At 38.8% G+C, this 17,639-nt stretch overlaps 1 protein-coding gene and 1 non-coding gene across 3 annotated transcripts in view; both read right to left on the minus strand.

The window, feature by feature from the left end:
* Positions 1-17,639, minus strand: part of IPMK (inositol polyphosphate multikinase) — a 77,278-nt gene that overhangs the window by 47,487 nt on the left and 12,152 nt on the right. Inside the window, exon 2 of one of the 2 annotated variants that reach the window (XM_003919541.3) lies at positions 4,002-4,087. In XM_003919541.3, the coding sequence (XP_003919590.1) occupies positions 4,002-4,087 (86 nt within the window). Of the gene's footprint in view, positions 1-3,992; positions 4,088-17,639 lie in introns of both variants that reach the window. The other variant, XM_021943439.2, reaches the window with a different exon arrangement.
* On the minus strand, positions 4,928-5,031 carry LOC116269613. Its single transcript, XR_004177232.1, has one exon. It is a non-coding gene; the product is annotated as a small nucleolar RNA U13 (small nucleolar RNA).

Raw genomic sequence — 17,639 nt, forward strand, 5'->3', positions numbered from 1 at the left:
GGGGAGGGGAGACCACCATTGCTGAGGCTTGAGTAGGTAAACAAAGAAGCTGGGAAGCTTGAACGGGGTGGAGCCCACCACAGCTCAACAAGGCCTAACGCCTCTAGACTCCAACTCTGTGGGCAGAGCATAGCTGAACAAAAGGCAGCAGACAACTTTTGCAGACTTAAACATCCCTGTCTGACAGCTCTGAAGAGAGCAGTGGTTCTCCCAGCATGGCGTTTGAGCTCTGAGAATAGACAGACTGCCTCCTCAAGTGTGTCCCTGACCCCTGTATACCCTAACTGGGAGACACCTCCCAGTAGGGGCCAACAGACAGCTCATATAGGCGGCTGCTCCTCTGGGACAAAGCTTCCAGAGGAAGGATCAGGCAGCAATATTTGCTGTTGTGCAGCATTTGCTGTTCTGCAGCCTCCACTGGTGATACCCAGGCAAACAGGGTCTTGAGTGGACCTCCAGCAAACTCCAACAGACCTAGAGCTGAGGGACCTGTTAGAAGGAAAACTAACAAACAGAAAGGAATAGCATCAACATCAACAAAAACTTCATCTACACCAAAATCCCATCTGTAGGTCAACAACATCAAAGACAAAAGGTAGATAAAACCACAAAGATAGGGAGAAACCAGAGCAGAAAAACTGAAAATTCAAAAATCAGAGCGTCTCTTCTCCTCCAAAGGATCACATCTCCTTGCCAGTAATGGAACAAAGCTGGACGGAGAATGAATTTGACGAGTTGGCTAACTAGAATAAACAGTATAGAGACGTCCTTAAATGACCTGATAGAGCTCAAAACCATGGCAAAAGAACTTTGTGATGCATACACAAGCTTCAATAGCCAATTCTATCAAGTGGAAGAAAGGGTATCAGTGATTGAAGATCAAATTAATGAAATAAAGCAAGAAGACAAGGTTAGAGAAAAAAGAGTAAAAAGAAATGAACAAAGCCTCCAAGAAATATGGGACTATGTGAAAAGACCAAATCTATGTTTGACTGGTGTACCTGGAAGCAATGGGGAGAAAGGAACCAAGTTAGAAAACACTCTTCAAGATATCCAGGAGAACTTCCCCAACCTAGCGAAGCAGGCCAACATTCAAATTCAGGAAATACAAGAACCACAAAGATACTTCTCGAGAAGAGCAACTCCAAGACACGTAATAGTCAGATTCACCAAGGTTGAAATGAAGGAAAAAGTGTTAAGGGCAGCCAGAGAGAAAGGTTGTATTACCCACAAAGGGAAGCCCATCAGACTAACAGCGGATCTCTTGGCAGAAACCCTAAAGCCAGAAAAGAGTGGGGGCCAATATTCAACATTCTTAAAGAAAAGAATTTTCAACCCAGAATTTCATATCCGGCCAAACTAAGCTTCGTAAGTGAAGGAGAAATAAAATCCTTCAGACAAGTAAATGCTGAGAGACTTTGTCACCACCAGACCTGCCTTACAAAAGCTCCTGAAGTAAGCACTAAACCTGTAAAGAAACAACCAGTACCACCACTGCAAAAACACGCCAAATTGTACAGACCACTGATGTTATGAAAAAACTGCATCAATTAACGGGCAAAATAACCAGCCAACATCATAATGACAGGATCAAATTCACACTTAAAAATATTAAACTTAAATGTAAATGGGCTAAATGCCACAATTAAAAAACATAGACTGGAAAATTGGACAAAAAAATCAAAACCCATTGGTGTGCTATATTCAGGAGACCCATCTCACGTGGAAAGACGCACATAGGCTCAAAATAAAGGGATGGAGGAAGATCTACCAAGTAAATGGAAAGCAAAAAAAGGCAAAGGTTGCAATCCTAGTCTCTGATAAAACAGACTTTAAACCAACAAAGATCAAAAGAGACAAAGAAGTCCATTATACACAATTCAACAAGTAGAGCTAACTATCCTAAATATATATGCACCCAATATAGAAGCACCCAGATTCATAAAGCAAGTCCTGAGAGACCTAAAAAGACTTACACTCCCACACAATAATAATGGGAGACTTTAACACCCCATTGTCAACATTAGACAGATCAACGAGACAGAAGGTTAAGAAGGATATCCCAGGACTTGAACTCAGCCCTGCACCAAGCAGACCTAATAGACATCTACAGAACTCTCCACCTCAAATCAACAGAATATACATTCTTCTCAGCACCACATCGCACTTATTCTAAAATTGACCACATAATTGGAAGTAAAGCACTCCTCAGGAAATGTAAAAGAACAGAAATCACAACAAACTATCTCTCAGACCACAGTGCAATCAAACTAGAATTCAGGATTAAGAAACTCACTCAAAACCACACAACTACATGGAAAGTGAACAACTTGCTCCTGAATGACAACTGGGTACATAACGAAATGAAGGCAGAAATAAAGATGTTCTTTGAAAACAATGAGAACAAAGACACACATACCAGAATCTCGGGGACACATTTAAAGTAGTGTGTAGAGGGAAATTTATAGCACTAAATGCCCACAAGAGAAAGCAGGAAAGATCTAAAATTGACACCCTAACATCACAATTAAAAGAATTAGAGAAGCAAGAGCAAACACATTCGAAAGCTAGCAGAAGGCAAAAAATAACTAAGATCAGAGCAGAGCTGAAAGAGAGACAGAAAAAACCCTTCAAATAATGAATCCAGCAGCTGGTTTTTTGAAAAGATCAACAAAACTGATAGATCGCCAGCAAGACTAATAAAGAAGCAAAGAGAGAAGAATCAAATAGACGCAATAAAAAATGATAAAGGGGATATCACCACCGATCCCACAGAAATACAAACTACCATCAGAGAATACTATAAACAACTCTACGCAAATAAACTACAAAATCTAGAAGAAGTAGATACATTCCTGGACATATACACCCTGCCAAGACTAAACTAGGAAGAAGTTGAACCTCAGAATAGACCAATAACACAGAACTTTGGGAGGCAGAGGCAGGGGGACTGCCTGAGCCCAGGAGTTCAAGACCAGCCTGGACAACATGGTAAAACCCCATCTCTACAAAAAAAAAAAACTATTTTAAAATTAGCCAGGCTTGCTGGCCTGTGCCTGTAGTTCCAGCTACTGTGGGGAGGTTGGGTGGGGTGGGGTGGGGAGATGCTGAGGTGAGAGGATCACTTGAGCTTAAGTGTTTTAGACCAGCCTGGACAACAAAGTGAGACCCCATCTCTACAAAAAAATACAAAAATTAGCCGGGCTTTGTGGCACACGCCTGCAGTTCCGATTAGTTAGGAGGCACAGGCTGAGCTGGGAGAATAGCTTGAGGCTGGGAGGCAGAGGTTGCAATGAATCAAGATCATGCCACTGTACTTCAGCCTGGGCAACAAGCCAGACTTTATCTCAAAAAAGAAAAAAATCAAAACAGAAAAGAGGCTATGTATCGTCCCTTTCCCACTCCACCCTTCTCCACCCAAGAGGCTGACTTGAATCAACTGCATCAGTGAGGTCCCTTGCCCTCTTGCCCTTAGAAGACACAAACAAGAGACTGGAGGGTATGAGAAGAGTTGAGGTCAGTGACTTACTTTTCTAGCTCCCTCCTTAACAGGTCATGTCTTCTCATAAAGTTACCTTCCCTAGGTTCTGGGAATCACTCTCTCCACTTCAGGCCCAGGGATGGTATAACATTATAACATCTCTTGCAGGTTGCCATAAGCTCTAACCCTACCTTTGTAAATAGTCCCTTTATGAAACCAACAGAGTATATCATTTGTATCTTGACAAAACGTTGCCTCACGCAGAGGGCATTATAATTTCCTTAACCTGAGAAGAAGTATCTACCATAAACACAAAAGAAGAATCTAAGAATTGAAATAGAATAGAAAATACTAGACTGCATCACATACAGTAAAGATAAGCACTGCTTTCCATGAAGCTTTTGTTTCCGTTACATACATACAGTGACTATGCTGTCAAATATGTGTCTAACTGTGAGTCACCACCAGAAAACTCTGAAAAACACTTTGAAGACAACAAAACAAATCTTACCTCACTTACCATATTATAGAATTCCAGCTCTCTTGGGCCCCTTGGAGGTGGTTGTAACTGTTTCAAAACTGTGCCATCTGGATGTTGTAGTATACCTACAGAACAAAAATCAGAAATTTTTTAACGCTTTAATAACAGTAAACCTTGCTTCATTAAATATATTTGTTCCTGAAGTGACAGGTAAACTACTTCCATTAAACTTAAGGGTTTACTTTTACTTATTTCAGAAATGTTAACATTCAACCAACATGTTTCAGTACTTATTATATGCAAAGCACCAGAACACAAATACCAAATATCTTCATTTTAGTGTCTCCAACCACTACCTCTTTTGGCACCCTCAGGTTTTATAATACATAGAACATAAGTGTAAATTTGTATAGAAATTCCTCAGTAATAGGTTTTCTATAAGATGTTAATTTATAATTATAAGAAGCAAGTTAAAAGCAATAGCACAAATTGACCCCACTTTTAAAACCAGAAAAGAACATTTGTGTTAACAGTGGCAATATATGAATTTCCTACTTGGTAATTTTTTACAAGTCTGTCTTATCTAACAGCAACTAAAACATTTGCTGATTCAAATGCACTGTATACAATTATATAGATAGTATCAGGGCATCTAACCAATGGGTAAAATGAGGGCTGAAATCAGGCAACAAGCCGAGAGCAGGAAGGGGCAACTTTTTATAATCTGTCCAAAGAGGGAGACTTTTTATAAAGTCGCCATATATATGCACCAACACTGGTCCTACCCCTATACCATGAAGACACATTCCAAATTTATATGTTAAAATCTTAAACTTTGATGTATTGGGATTTTATAAAATCATACTAGTCAGAATATCGCTCAAATAACATATTTAGAATTTTGATAAAATGTGCCACTTGAGTTTCCTTTTCTTTTTGGCAAGTGTTAGGAATTTTTTTCTTTCTGTCAGGTAGGTAATGTGCTAACACCGCAACAAGATTGGAGTGAGGCATATCTCACGCATGAGCATGAAAACTCAATCATTGTGCTTATGAACGACAAAAGGATCTAGAATTTTTAATAATGGCAAAAATGCAGAATTCAGCCAACAGAAGCAGAAAGTCTCAAGAGATACAGAAATCAAGTTTTGTTTTTTTTTTAATCTTAAGACTTAGAATAGGCCAGGCTTGCTGGCTCACACCTGTAATTCCAGCACTTTGATAATCTGTGGCTGGAAGAGTTTGAGGTGAGTCTGGGCAACATAGTATACCCTGTTTCTACAAAACATTTAAAAAAGAAAATTAGCTGGGCATGGTGGCATGTGTCTATAGTCCCACCTACTCAGGAGAACGAGGTGGGAAGATGCCTTGAGCCCAGGAGTTTGAGGCTGCAATTAGCTATGTTCAGGCCACTGCACTTCAACCTGGGTGACAGAGTGAGAGCCCCTCTCTAAAAAAAATTGTTTAAAATTTTTAAAAGGCCTAGATATAGAACAGAAGGAAGGTAAATATTAATCTTTCAGTATAAGACTGGTTGGTAAACAGTCAAAAGACTTCAAAGAGTAGTCCACTATAACTAAAAATTTCTGAAGAATTCTGTTCCTGAAGGTTTGGATGGAGCACAAGAAAGGCCTTTATTCCCATGGTTATAACATTTTCTGTGGAGCTTAAAATGAGTAAAGAAGCTTTGATGAATAGTATTCCAGAGGAAAATAAAAATTGAGCTTTCATAAATAAGCAGAGAACCATGACAGCTTCCCTGCCTTGGGGCAAACACCGCAGTCTAGATATAGGTGATCTTCCCATTAGACAAATACATTTTATCAGGCAAGCAGTAATCAGCCAAGCCGTAGACAACTGTGTGGGATAGCAGGATGGATTAGAGATTGTAATAATCCCAACACAAAAAGAAATTGCTTGATCCAGTATGTCTCCCATATTACTCACCCTGCAAGATAACCCCTCACGTTTGAGAAGATAGAAGGTGGTAATCTTGGCATTCTCTGGGTGAGTGAATTCCAGGATCCAAATAAACCAACAGTCAACCAACAGTTTCTCAGCCTGCAACCAAATACCCACCCCCAGCTCAAAAACTGTCAAGATAAAAAATGAGGCACCTTGGAATGGGCTGAGCCAATAACAGATACATTGAATCTAAGACTGCAGCCTAACACTAGCTCAACTAAACTCAGTCCCTTACCCTAAACACAGGAAAGGGCATGTACTCCATGGGGGATCAAAACAAAACAAAAAATAGTACACATCACTTCCCACTGTTCTTTAAACAAAATGCCCTAGATTCAAGAAAAAATGATGACACATACTCAAAATATCAGCAAAACATGAAGCACAATCAAGAGAAACATTAATAGGAGATGACATAGAGATGATCAAGTCATTTTAATTAGCAAGCAAGCATTTTAAAACAAAAAGTATAAATATGCCAAAGAAACTATAGAAAAAGATTAACGTAAATGCTAAAGAGATTAGGTACTTCAGGAGATAAACTATGAAAAAACTCTAAAACTGAAAAGGCACAGTATCTGAAATAAAAAATTTAATTAATGGGATTTAATCAACAGATAAGCAATCACAGAAGAGCAAAGAACATTCAGAAAGACCAATACAAAATATCTAAATTAAAGCAAATACAGAAACGTATCTAAAAAGAAAAAAAAAAAAGTATACAGCATTAGAAACCTGTAAGGTAATACCAAGAGTTTTTAACAAACGTGTATTTGGGGTACTACAAAAAGAAAAGAGAATGGGCCAGAGAAAAAAATCTGTGCTTTCAAGTTTCCATCTAGGATACAGAAAGCTGGAAGCAGCATTGCTCCCACTTATAATCTACAAAATCATAACTTTTCATGAAGCCATCAAAGTGTTGAGATAATAACCAACAAACTTGAAATCTAAAGGAAGACATACACCATGGAAAAAAAAAAAAAAAAAAAAAAAGACAAATGAGAGCACTGGCTCACCCATGGAGGGGAATGGGATGGTGGGGTTACCTTACAAGGGGGTTAGAAAAATACAGCTAAAATTTTAAACAAATAGCTAATGGCAAAGTGTAGATTCGAGTGAGGGTATAAAACTCCAAGAAGTTGCAAACACTTGCGACATTTTCTTCCAGGCTGTCAAGAAAAAGACTGGAGAGACGCAGAAAGCCAGAAAAAGTGATCATCAGAGGTACAGGCATGGAGGAAGTGAGGCACCACTACTAAAAAAGACCCTTTTCCCCTCTGGATCCAAAAGTCTTATGTTGTTGAGGTAAGAGCAGCAAATCATGTTGCCCCAAGAAACAGGTGACAAGCCATTGTGGATGGTAGAAGAATAAAGAAAAATATTCTCCAACCCTGGGAGGGTGAAGGAAGACAGGATATCATGTGCAGTCCTAGCTTTAGAGGTCTCCTACTGCTGGGGGTGGGAAGGAAACTCATGCAAAGGACCTGATGAAGACACAAGGCAGTCTGACTCCTACAGGAAAGAGGGGCAGGATCCCTGAACAAGTCCCATTCCCCAAAACTTAGGATCACAGAGCATACCTAACATTGAAGCTGGGCCAAGACAATAGAGGATACCTCTTCAGTCTAGCACCAGGGTAGCTATCACCAAGTAAAAATTAACAGTAATCTACATTTGAGGGAGGGGCATGAACATAGAGAAAACCGCCTCTGAGGCCTAGGTGCACAAAGAAGACCTAAAGCAGAGGGTTAAACAGGAATACTGAGAAAAATCCTCTGGCAAATCAGGCCCACCCTGAACAAAAGGTGACACTAGCAGAATTTCAAATCTGTGGTGCACTGACAGTATTTTAGTCAGCCGGGGTTTGCATAACAAAATGCCATAGACTGAGCAGCTTAAACCATAGAAATTTATTTTTCCATATTTCTGAAGGCTAGAAGTCCCAGACCAAGGTGCTGGGAGATTTGGTTCCTAGTATGGACTCTCTTAGCCTGTAGAAGGTCACCTTCTCACTGTGTTCTCATATGGCAGACAAAGAGAGAGCTAACTCTCTAGTACCTTTTCTTATAATGACACATTCTGTTGGGTCAAGACTTCACCCTTATGACCTCATTTAACCTTACTTACCTCCATAAAGGTGCAATCTCCAAATACGCTTACATTTCCAGGGGAGGGGGGCTTCAACATATGAATTTTGAAGGACACAAACACTCAGTCCATAACAGAAACCAATTATAACAACAATATTTAAATTTATCTCAACTCCTCGTTAGATTGGTTCAAATCACCAACATTATCAGTCAAGCAGAAGAGGTATATTCATTTCAGTAACAAATACCGTTGGCTTCAGTTTGCTACAGTCCTACCCATGATGCCCACCAGAATTTAATAAAAATTACAACAGATAAAAAAGCAAGGAAAATAATACTGTCAAGAGATACAGTAAAATACAGACCAGTATCAGAAATGACAGTGATGCTAACATTATCAGACAGGGGAACTTAATCATAATTAATTTGTTAAAGCTGTAAGAGAAAAAGTACACAACATGTATGAAAAGACAAGTGCTTCCATCAGACAGAAACTTTAAGAGTTTAATGGAAATAGTAGAAATAAAATACATGGTAACAGACATGAAGAAAGCTTTCTACAGGTTCATCACTAGACTCAAAACAACCAAGGAGAATCAGTAAATTTGATGTCAGGTCAATAGAAATTATACAAATTGAAACACAAAGGGAAAAAAAACAAAAAGGAAGGAGAAATCAGAAGAAAGCATCCCAGATCTTTAGAATAATATCAAACAATCTATGATAATGATAACTATCTGATATGGTTTAGTTCTGTGTGCCCACCTAAATCCCATGTTGAATTGTAATCCCCTGTGTTGGGGGAGGGACTTGGTGGGAGGTGACTGGATCATGGGGGCAGATATCCCCCTTGCTGTTCTCATGATGGTGAGTTCTCATAAGATCTGGTAGTCTGAAAGTGTGCAGCACTTCCCCCTTCTCTCTCTCTCCCTCCTACTCAGCCATGTAAAGAAGGTGTGGGCTTCCCCTTTGCCTTCCACCATGACTGAAAGTTTCCTGAGGCCTTCCCAGCCATACCACCTGTACAGTCTGTGGGACTGAGTTAATTAAACCTCTTTTCTTCATAAATTACATCTCAGGTAGTTCTTCATAGCAGTGTGAAAATGAACTAATACACTATCCTAGGAAAAATATCTGAGAAAGGCACACCCGTGTTGATTATAATATTATTCACAATAGCTGAGAAGTGGAAGCAACTTCTATGTCCATTGACAGATGAATGGGTAAAAAAAAAAAAAAAAAAAAAAAAAGTTGTATAGGCATACAATAGAACGTCATTATTTTGCATATATACATGCATATGCATTGTATGTATGAATATGCATTGTATATGCATACAATAGAATGTCACTGCCTTTACAAAAAGGAAAATTCTGTCTTATGCTAATGCATGGATACAACTTAAAGACATTATGCTAAGTGAAATTAACAAAAAGATAAATACTACATGATTACACTTATATGAGATATTTAAAGCAGTTAAAATCTTGGAAAACAGAAAATAGAATGCTAGCTGCCAGGGGCCAGGAAAAGGGAGAAAAAAGGAGTTGTTGTTCAGTGGACACGAGTTTTAAAAAGATGAAAAAGTAGGCCAGGCAACGGTGGCTCATGCCTATAATCCCAGCACTTTGGGAAACCAAGGCAGCCAGATCACTTGAGGTCAGCAGTTCAAAACCAGCCTGGCCATCATGGTGGAACCCTGTCTCTACTAAAAACACAAAAATTAGCTAAAGGTGGTGGCACATGCCTGTAAACCCAACTACTTGGGAGGCTGAGGCAGAAGATCACTTGAACCCAGGAGGCAGAGGTTGCAGTGAGCTGAGATCATGCCACTGCACTCCAGCCTGGGTGACAGAGCAAGATTCTATCTCAAAAAATAACTAAATAAATAAATAAAAAAGAAGATGAAAAAGTCCCAGAGATCTGTTGTACATCAATGTGCACGTAATTAAGAATACCGTACATTTAAAAATGGCTAAGGTGGCAAACTGCATGTGCTTTTTAACTAAATTAAAAATGTTGTATATTCAGCAGGATTACAAATATTCAAAATAAATGCACGCTAAAATTTCTATCTGCGGAAGGCACTTTCTAAATAGTTGTATTTTGATACATAACTGTACATATTTGTGTGCACATATATATATTTTGATAATGTGCTTACAATGTGTAATGATCAAATAAGGGCAATCAGCGTATCCATCACCTCAAACACATAATTTATTTGTGTTGGGAACATTTCAAATATTCTCTTCTAGCTATTTTGAAATATACATTTTTATGAACTATAATCACCCTATCATGCTATTAAACACTAGAACTTACTCCTTCTAAGTGTATTTTTGCACCCGTTAAACAATCTCTCTTCATTCCTCCCAACAACCTTTCCCAGCTTCTGGCAACCATCATTCTACTCTCTACCACCATGAGATCAACGTTTTTAGCTCCCACATCTGAAGAAGATCATGTGTTATTTGTCTTTCCATGCCTGGTTTATTTCACTTCATATAATGAGCTCCAATTCCATCCACGTTGCTGCAAATGACAGGATTTCATTCTTTTCTATGGCTGAATAATATTCCATTATGAACCACACTTTCTTTATCTATTCATCTGTTGTGGACACTTAGGTTGATTCCATATCTTGGCTATTGTGAATACAGCTACAGTAAACACGGGAGTACAGATATCTCTTCAACATATTGATTTCTTTTGGATATATATTCACAATTAGGAATGCCGGATCATATGGCTGATTTATTTTTAGTTTTCTGAGAAATTTCCGTACTATTTCCCAAAGTGGCTAATTTACATACCTAACAACTGTGTAGTAGTGTTCTCTTTCTCCACATCCTTGCCAGCATCTGCTGCTCTTTTACTTTAAAAAAAAAAAAAAAGAATGTATATGCTGTTGTTGTTTTTGAGATAGGGTCTCACTCTGTAACACAGGCTGGAGTGCAGTGGCACAATCATAGCTCACTGCAGCCTCCAACCTCTGGGCTCAAGCAGTCCTCCCACCCCAGCCTCCCAGGGCTGGGACTATAGGAATAAGCCACTATGCTCAGTTTGACGTTTTAATAACAACCATTTTAACTAGCATGAGATAATATCTTATTGGTTTTTAGATTTGCATTTCTCTTATGATTAGTGATGTTGAGCACTTTTTCATACCCCAATTGGTCATTTGTATGTCCACTTTTGAGAGACGTCTATTCAGAATCTTTGCCCAGTTTTTATTGGATTATTTTTGCTGTTGAGTTGGTTATTTATATATTCTGCTTATTAATCTGTTCTCACATGGATAGTTTGCAAATATTTTCTCCCATTCTATAGGCTGTCACTCTGTTGATTGTTTCATTTGCAGTTCATAAGCTTTTTGGTTTGATGTAACCCCATTTGTATGTTTGCTTTTGTTGCCTGTCCTTCTGAGGTCTTGCCCAGAAAATCTTTGCCCAGACCATTGTCCTAAAGCATTTCTTCAGTATTTTATTCTGGTAGTTTCATGTTTTACATCCAATCCAATCAAATACATATTCATTTTTTATATATGGAAAGGGATAGAGATCCAGTTTCATTTTTCTGCTTATGGATATCCAGTTTTCCCACCCCATTTATTGAAGACACCATTCCTTCCCCAATGTATGTGCTTGGCATCTTTGCCAAAAATCAATTGGCTGGAAATGTGTGAATTTATTTACAGGTTCGCTATTATGCTCCATTAGACTATGTGTCTGTTTTTGTGTCAGTGCCATGGTGTTTTGGATATTAGACCTATGTGGTAAATTTTGAAGCCAGGTAGTATGATGCCTCCAGCTTTATTGTTTTTGCTCAGGATTTCTTTGGGTATTTGAGGTCTTTTGTGGTTCCATACAAATTTAGGACATTTTTCTATTTCTCTGACGAATGTCTTTGGTGATTTGATAGGGATTACATTGACTCTGTAGACTGCTTTGGGTAGTATGAACATTTTAATGATATTAATTCTTCCAATCCGTGAACATATCTTTTCACATTGTGTGTCTTCTTGAATTCTTTCAGCAGTGTTTTCTAGTTTTCATTGTAAAGTTATTTCACTTTTTGGTTTAATTTTTTCCGAGGGTTTCTGTTGTTGTTGTTAAGTTGTTGTTGTTAACTATTGTAAATGAGATTGCTTTTTAAATTTGTTTTTCATATTGTTCACTGCTGATGTGTAGAAATGAAGATTTTTGTATGTTGACTTTGTATCTTGCAGCTTTGCTGAATTCTTTCATCAGCTCTAACAGTATTTCGGTGGAGTCTTCAGATTTTTCTAAATATAAGATCATGTTGTCTGCAAACAAGGATAATTTGACTTCCTCCTTTCTTATTTCCTTCTCTTGACTAACTGCTCTGACCAGGACTTCCACTCATATGTCAAACAGGAGTGGTGAAAATGAGCATCCTTGTCTTCTTCTAAGATCTCAGAAGGGCTTCAGGTTTTCCCAATTCAGTATTATATTTTCAGCATCTATTGAAATAATTATATAGTTTCTGCTTTTTATTCTGTGAATGTGATGTACCATATTTCTTAATTTGCCATGGTATGTCAAACCATCCTCAGAAACTTTTCGTCTATTTCACTTCTACTAATTTTGGTTTTGGTTTGTTCTTGCTCTTCTAACTCCTTGAGATGCATCATTAGGTTATTTGAAGTCTTTCTACATTTTGACATCAGTGTTTATTGCTATAAACTTACCTCAAAGAACTGCTTTTCTTGCATCCCATGTGTTGGCATGCTGTTTCCATTTTCATTTGTCTGAAGGAATTTTATAATTTAATTTCTTAATTGACTCCATTCATTGTTCAGGAGCATGTTGTTTAATTTCCATAAATTTGTACCATTTCCATTTTTTCCTTCTATTATTGGTTTCTAGGTTTATTCTGTGTGGTCAGAAAGGATAGTTGATATTATTATTTGTTTGTTTGTTTGTTTTGAGATGGAGTCTCGCTCTGTTGCCCAGGCTGGAGTACAGTGGCAAGATCTCGGCTCACTGCAAGCTCTGCCTCCCAGGTTCACGCCATTCTCCTGCCTCAGCCTCCCAAGTAGCTGGGACTATAGGGGCCTGCCACCACCCCGGCCTAATTTTTTGTAGTTTTAGTAGAGATGGGGTTTCACCGTGTTAGCCAGGATGGTCTCGATCTCCTGACCTCATGATCTGCCCATCTCGGCCTCCCAAAGTGCTGGGATTACAGGCGTGAGCCACCGTGCCTGGCCCCCGGGTGATATCATTTTTAAAAATTTGTTAAGACTTGCTTTGGAACCTAACATATGATTTGTCCTGGAGAATGCCGCATGCATTGTTGAAAAAAATGTATATTCTGCAACTGTTTACTGCGATATTCTGTAGATGTCTGTTGGGTCCATTTGGCTTACAGTCCAATTTAACTCGGAAGACTGTTGATTTTTCTATCTGGATCACATGTTCATTGCCGGAAGTGGGGTGTTGAAATCTCCCACTATTATTCTATTAGAGTCAGTTTTTCCCTTTAGGTCCATTAATATGTTTTATATACTTGGGTGCTCCAGTGTGGCATACAAACACATTTACAATGATTATATCCTCTTGCCATACTACTGACTCCTTCACCATTATGTAACAAATGGCCTCCTTTGTCCTCTGTAACACCGTTGACAAAGTTTATTTTATCTGATACAACCACAGCTACTCCAGCTTTTTTGGTTTGCATTTGCATGGAATATCTTTCCATCCCTTTACTTTCAATCTGTGCATGTCTTTAAAGGTAAAGTGAGTTTCTTGCAGACAGCATATAGTTGGGTCTTGTTTCATTATGCATTCAGCAACTCTATGTCTTTTAATTGGGGAATTTAATACACTTACACTCAAGGTATGATAGGTAAGGGTTTACTACTGTCATTTTGTTAGTTGTTTTGTGGTTGTTTTGTAGGTCTTTTCTTCTTTTCCACTTACTGTCATAGTTAAGGATTTTTTTCTAGTAGTATGTTTTGATTCTATGCCATTTATTTTTAGTGTCTCTCTTACAGGTTTTTGGTTTGTGGTTACCACGAGGCTTATAAAAAATATTTTGTAGTTACAACAGGTTATTTTAAACTGATAATAACTCAATGTGGACTGACAAGCATCAAAAACAAACTCTATATTTTAACACCATATCACCCCCTGTACTTTGACTTTCATGCTTCAATTTATACCTGTTTATATTGCCTCTTAACCAATTGTTGGAGTTTTTTAAGAGTTTTGTCTTTTAGTCTTCATATTTAAGATATAAGTGGTTTTACTTACCATAACTACAGTATTAGAGTATTCTGAATTTGATTGTTTCACTTTTTTTTTTTAAGGTTTACTTTTAGGCTCAGGGGTCCATGTGCATGTTTGTTCTGTAGGTAAATTGTATGTCACAAAAGTCTGCTGTACAGATTATTTCATCACACAGATAATAAGCATAATACCAAATAATTGTTCTACTTTTATCCAAGAGTTTTCTTTTCTTTTTTTTTTTGAGATGCAGTCACCTTCTGTCACCCAGGCTGCAGTGTAATGGTGTGATCTCAGCTCACTGCAACTTTCACCTTCTGGGTTCAAGTGATTCTCCTGCCTTGGCTTTCTGAATAGCTGGGATTACAGGCACCCATCACCCGCCCAGGTAATTTTTGTATTTTTAGTAGAGATGGGGTTTCACCATGTTGGACAGGCTGGTCACAAAGTCCTCACCTCAGGTGATCCACCCACCTCGGCCTCCCAAAGTGCTAGGATTACAGGCATGAGCCACTGTGCCCAGCCTCATCCATGAGTTTTTTTAACTTCAGACGTTTTCTTGTTACATCTTAGCATCCATTTCCTTCAGACTGAAGAACTCCCTCTAGCAGTCTAATATGGTTTGGCTGTGTACCCACCCAAATCTTACCTTGAATTGTAGTAATCCTCACATGTCAAGGGCAAAGTCAGATGGAGATAATTAAATAACGGGGGTGGTTTCCCCCATACTGTTCTTTTGGTAGTAAATAAGCCTCTGATAGTTTTATAAATGGGAGTTCCCCTGCACAAGCCGTCTTGCCTGCCACTATGTAAGATGTGACTTTGCTCCTCATTCACCTTCTGCCATGATTGTGAGGCCTCCCAAGCCATGTGGAACTGTGAGTCAATTAAATCTCCTTCCTTTATAAATTATCCAGTGTCAGTTATGTCTTTATTAGCAGCGTGAAAACAGACTAATACACAGTTCTTGCAAAACAGGTCTGGCATTGATGAACTCCCTCAACATTTGTTTGTCTGGAAATGTCTTTATCCTTCCTTTGTGTTTGAAAAATAGCTTTACTGGGCCGGGCACAGTAGCTCAAGACTATAATCCTAGCACTTTGGGAGGACAAGGCAGGCAGACTGCCTGAGCTCAGGAGTTTCAGGAGTTTGAGAACAGCCTGGGCAACACAGTGAAACCCTGTCTCTACTAAAATACAAAAAATTAGCTAGGCATGGTGGCATGTGCCTGTAGTCCCAGCTACTCAGGAGGCTGAGGCAGGAGAATGCTTGAACTCAGGAGGTGAAGGCTGCAGTGAGCCATCATGCACTGCACTCCAGCCTGAGTGACAGAGTAAGACTCCAATTCCAAAATAAAAAAGAAAAAGAAAAATAGCTTTACTGGGTACAATATTCTTGGTGGACAATTTCCCTCCCTCTTTCCCTCCCTCCCTTCCTTCGAATATAGCATTCCAGTCTCTCCTGGCCTTCAAGGTTTCTGCTGAGGAATCCATTGAAAGCCATATTGGGGCTCCACTGACTGAGATATGTTTCCTTTTTCTTAATGTTTTTAGTATTTTTTCTTTGTCTTTGATTTTTGCTAATTTGATTATAATGTGCCTTGGGGAATTCCCTCTCTAGGTTGAATTTGAATGATAATCTCTCAGCTTCCTTTACCTAGATATTGTCATCTTTCCTCAGAGTTTGGAAATTTTCAGTCATTATTTCCTTAAATATGCCTTCTAGGCCTTTTTCACTCTCATCTCCTTTAAAAATTCCAATTATCAGAGGTTGCTTCCCTTATTGATGTCTCATAATTCTTGTAGGCCCTCTTCATTCTTTATTCTTTTCTTTTTGCTCTTCTGTTTAGGTAAATTCATAGCTTCTACCCTCAAGCTCAATAATTCTTTCCTTTGTTTGATCAAGTCTGCTGTCAGAACTTTCTAATGAGTTTTTCCATTCAGTAATGGTACTCTTCATTTATAGAATCTCTCTGTTTTTTAAAAAAACACTTCTATTTTTGTCAAACTTCTCATTTCATTTCTGGAGTGTTTTCCAAATTCCATTCAGATTTCTATCCATATTTTCTTGTGATTCCCTGAACTTCTTCAAAAAATAATTCTAAATTCTCTTTCAAAAATCTTGTAGATCTTCAATTCTTCTAGTTCATTTCTGGAGTTGAGTTGGTTTCTTTTAGTAGTATCATACTTTGTTGGATTTTCACAATCCTTGCATCTTTATGTTGATGCCTGCACATTGGAAGAGACAGTTAACTCTTCTAGTTTTTGCAGGTGTTATTTATTGCTGTTACTTAGACCTTTACTTTTTAGTATCAGACCTTAAACATGGCCTGTTGTTTCTTCCTGTTTAGTGGATGACTTAGAGTAAGTACCAGAACTAAAACACTGCATTAGAACTAATTCATTGCCCTGTCATTGTTTCCTGTTCTGGGGAAGACTTATAATGAACATTGAAGCATAAATGCTGTTGCAGGATGAAATCGCTGCCCTGCCATTGTTTCCCACTCTAGAGAAGACTTACAGTGAGCACCAAAGCTTAAACACTGCCACAGAACTACATTGCTGCCCTACCACTGTTTCTTAAACTGGAGAAAACTTAAGTGGGCACTGGAACTTAATCATGACTGTTAGTTGTTTCTATCCAGGGAAGGTTCCATGCAAGCACCTGGGCTTTGTGGAAAGCCTGGGATTCAGGCTATCCCACAGACTATGTCCCTACAGCTCTATGGCATCAACCAGTCTCTTCAACACGGTTTCCCAGCTGATTGGAGTACTGAGTAGCCACAAAGATCCACACCTGTCACTGTAATCATTGGCCCACTTTTGTTCCCAATACACTCCAGCTGGTTCAGTCCTTCTGGCATTTCCAATGGTACCTACGAGATGGAGCTGGAGTGGGCTTTCCATGAAGATTCCCAGACCAGTGAGAAGATCAAACATCCACCTCCAATTCTCTCCTCTCACCTCAGAAACCATGGGTCTGAGTGGTGTTATGCCAGCTCGGGGGAGGGGTTGGTGTTATGCCAGCTTGGGGGAGGGGTTGGCACAATCTGAAATGATGATTTCTCTTATCAGCCAAGGTTTCTCTCAGGTCTGTGGATACAGGGGATTTCTCTGATTCTCCCGAGTTCTGGTGTATTCAGGCTGGTGCTCTTGTCTTTGAATGGTTTCTAATTGTATTTTTATGAAAGCAGTGATGCTAGGGGATCTTCTATTCTGCCGTCTTGATGATATCACCATCTAGGTAATTTATATTTCTTTGTTTTTTCTTTTTTGTAAATTTCTCCTGGAAATTTCTATGATAAATATATATTGGTCAGGTGTGGTGGCTCACACCTATAATCCCAACACTTTGGAAAGCTGAGACAG

The sequence above is a fragment of the Papio anubis genome, chromosome 11, assembly GCF_008728515.1.
Source record: "Papio anubis isolate 15944 chromosome 11, Panubis1.0, whole genome shotgun sequence".
Lineage (NCBI taxonomy): Eukaryota > Metazoa > Chordata > Mammalia > Primates > Cercopithecidae > Papio > Papio anubis.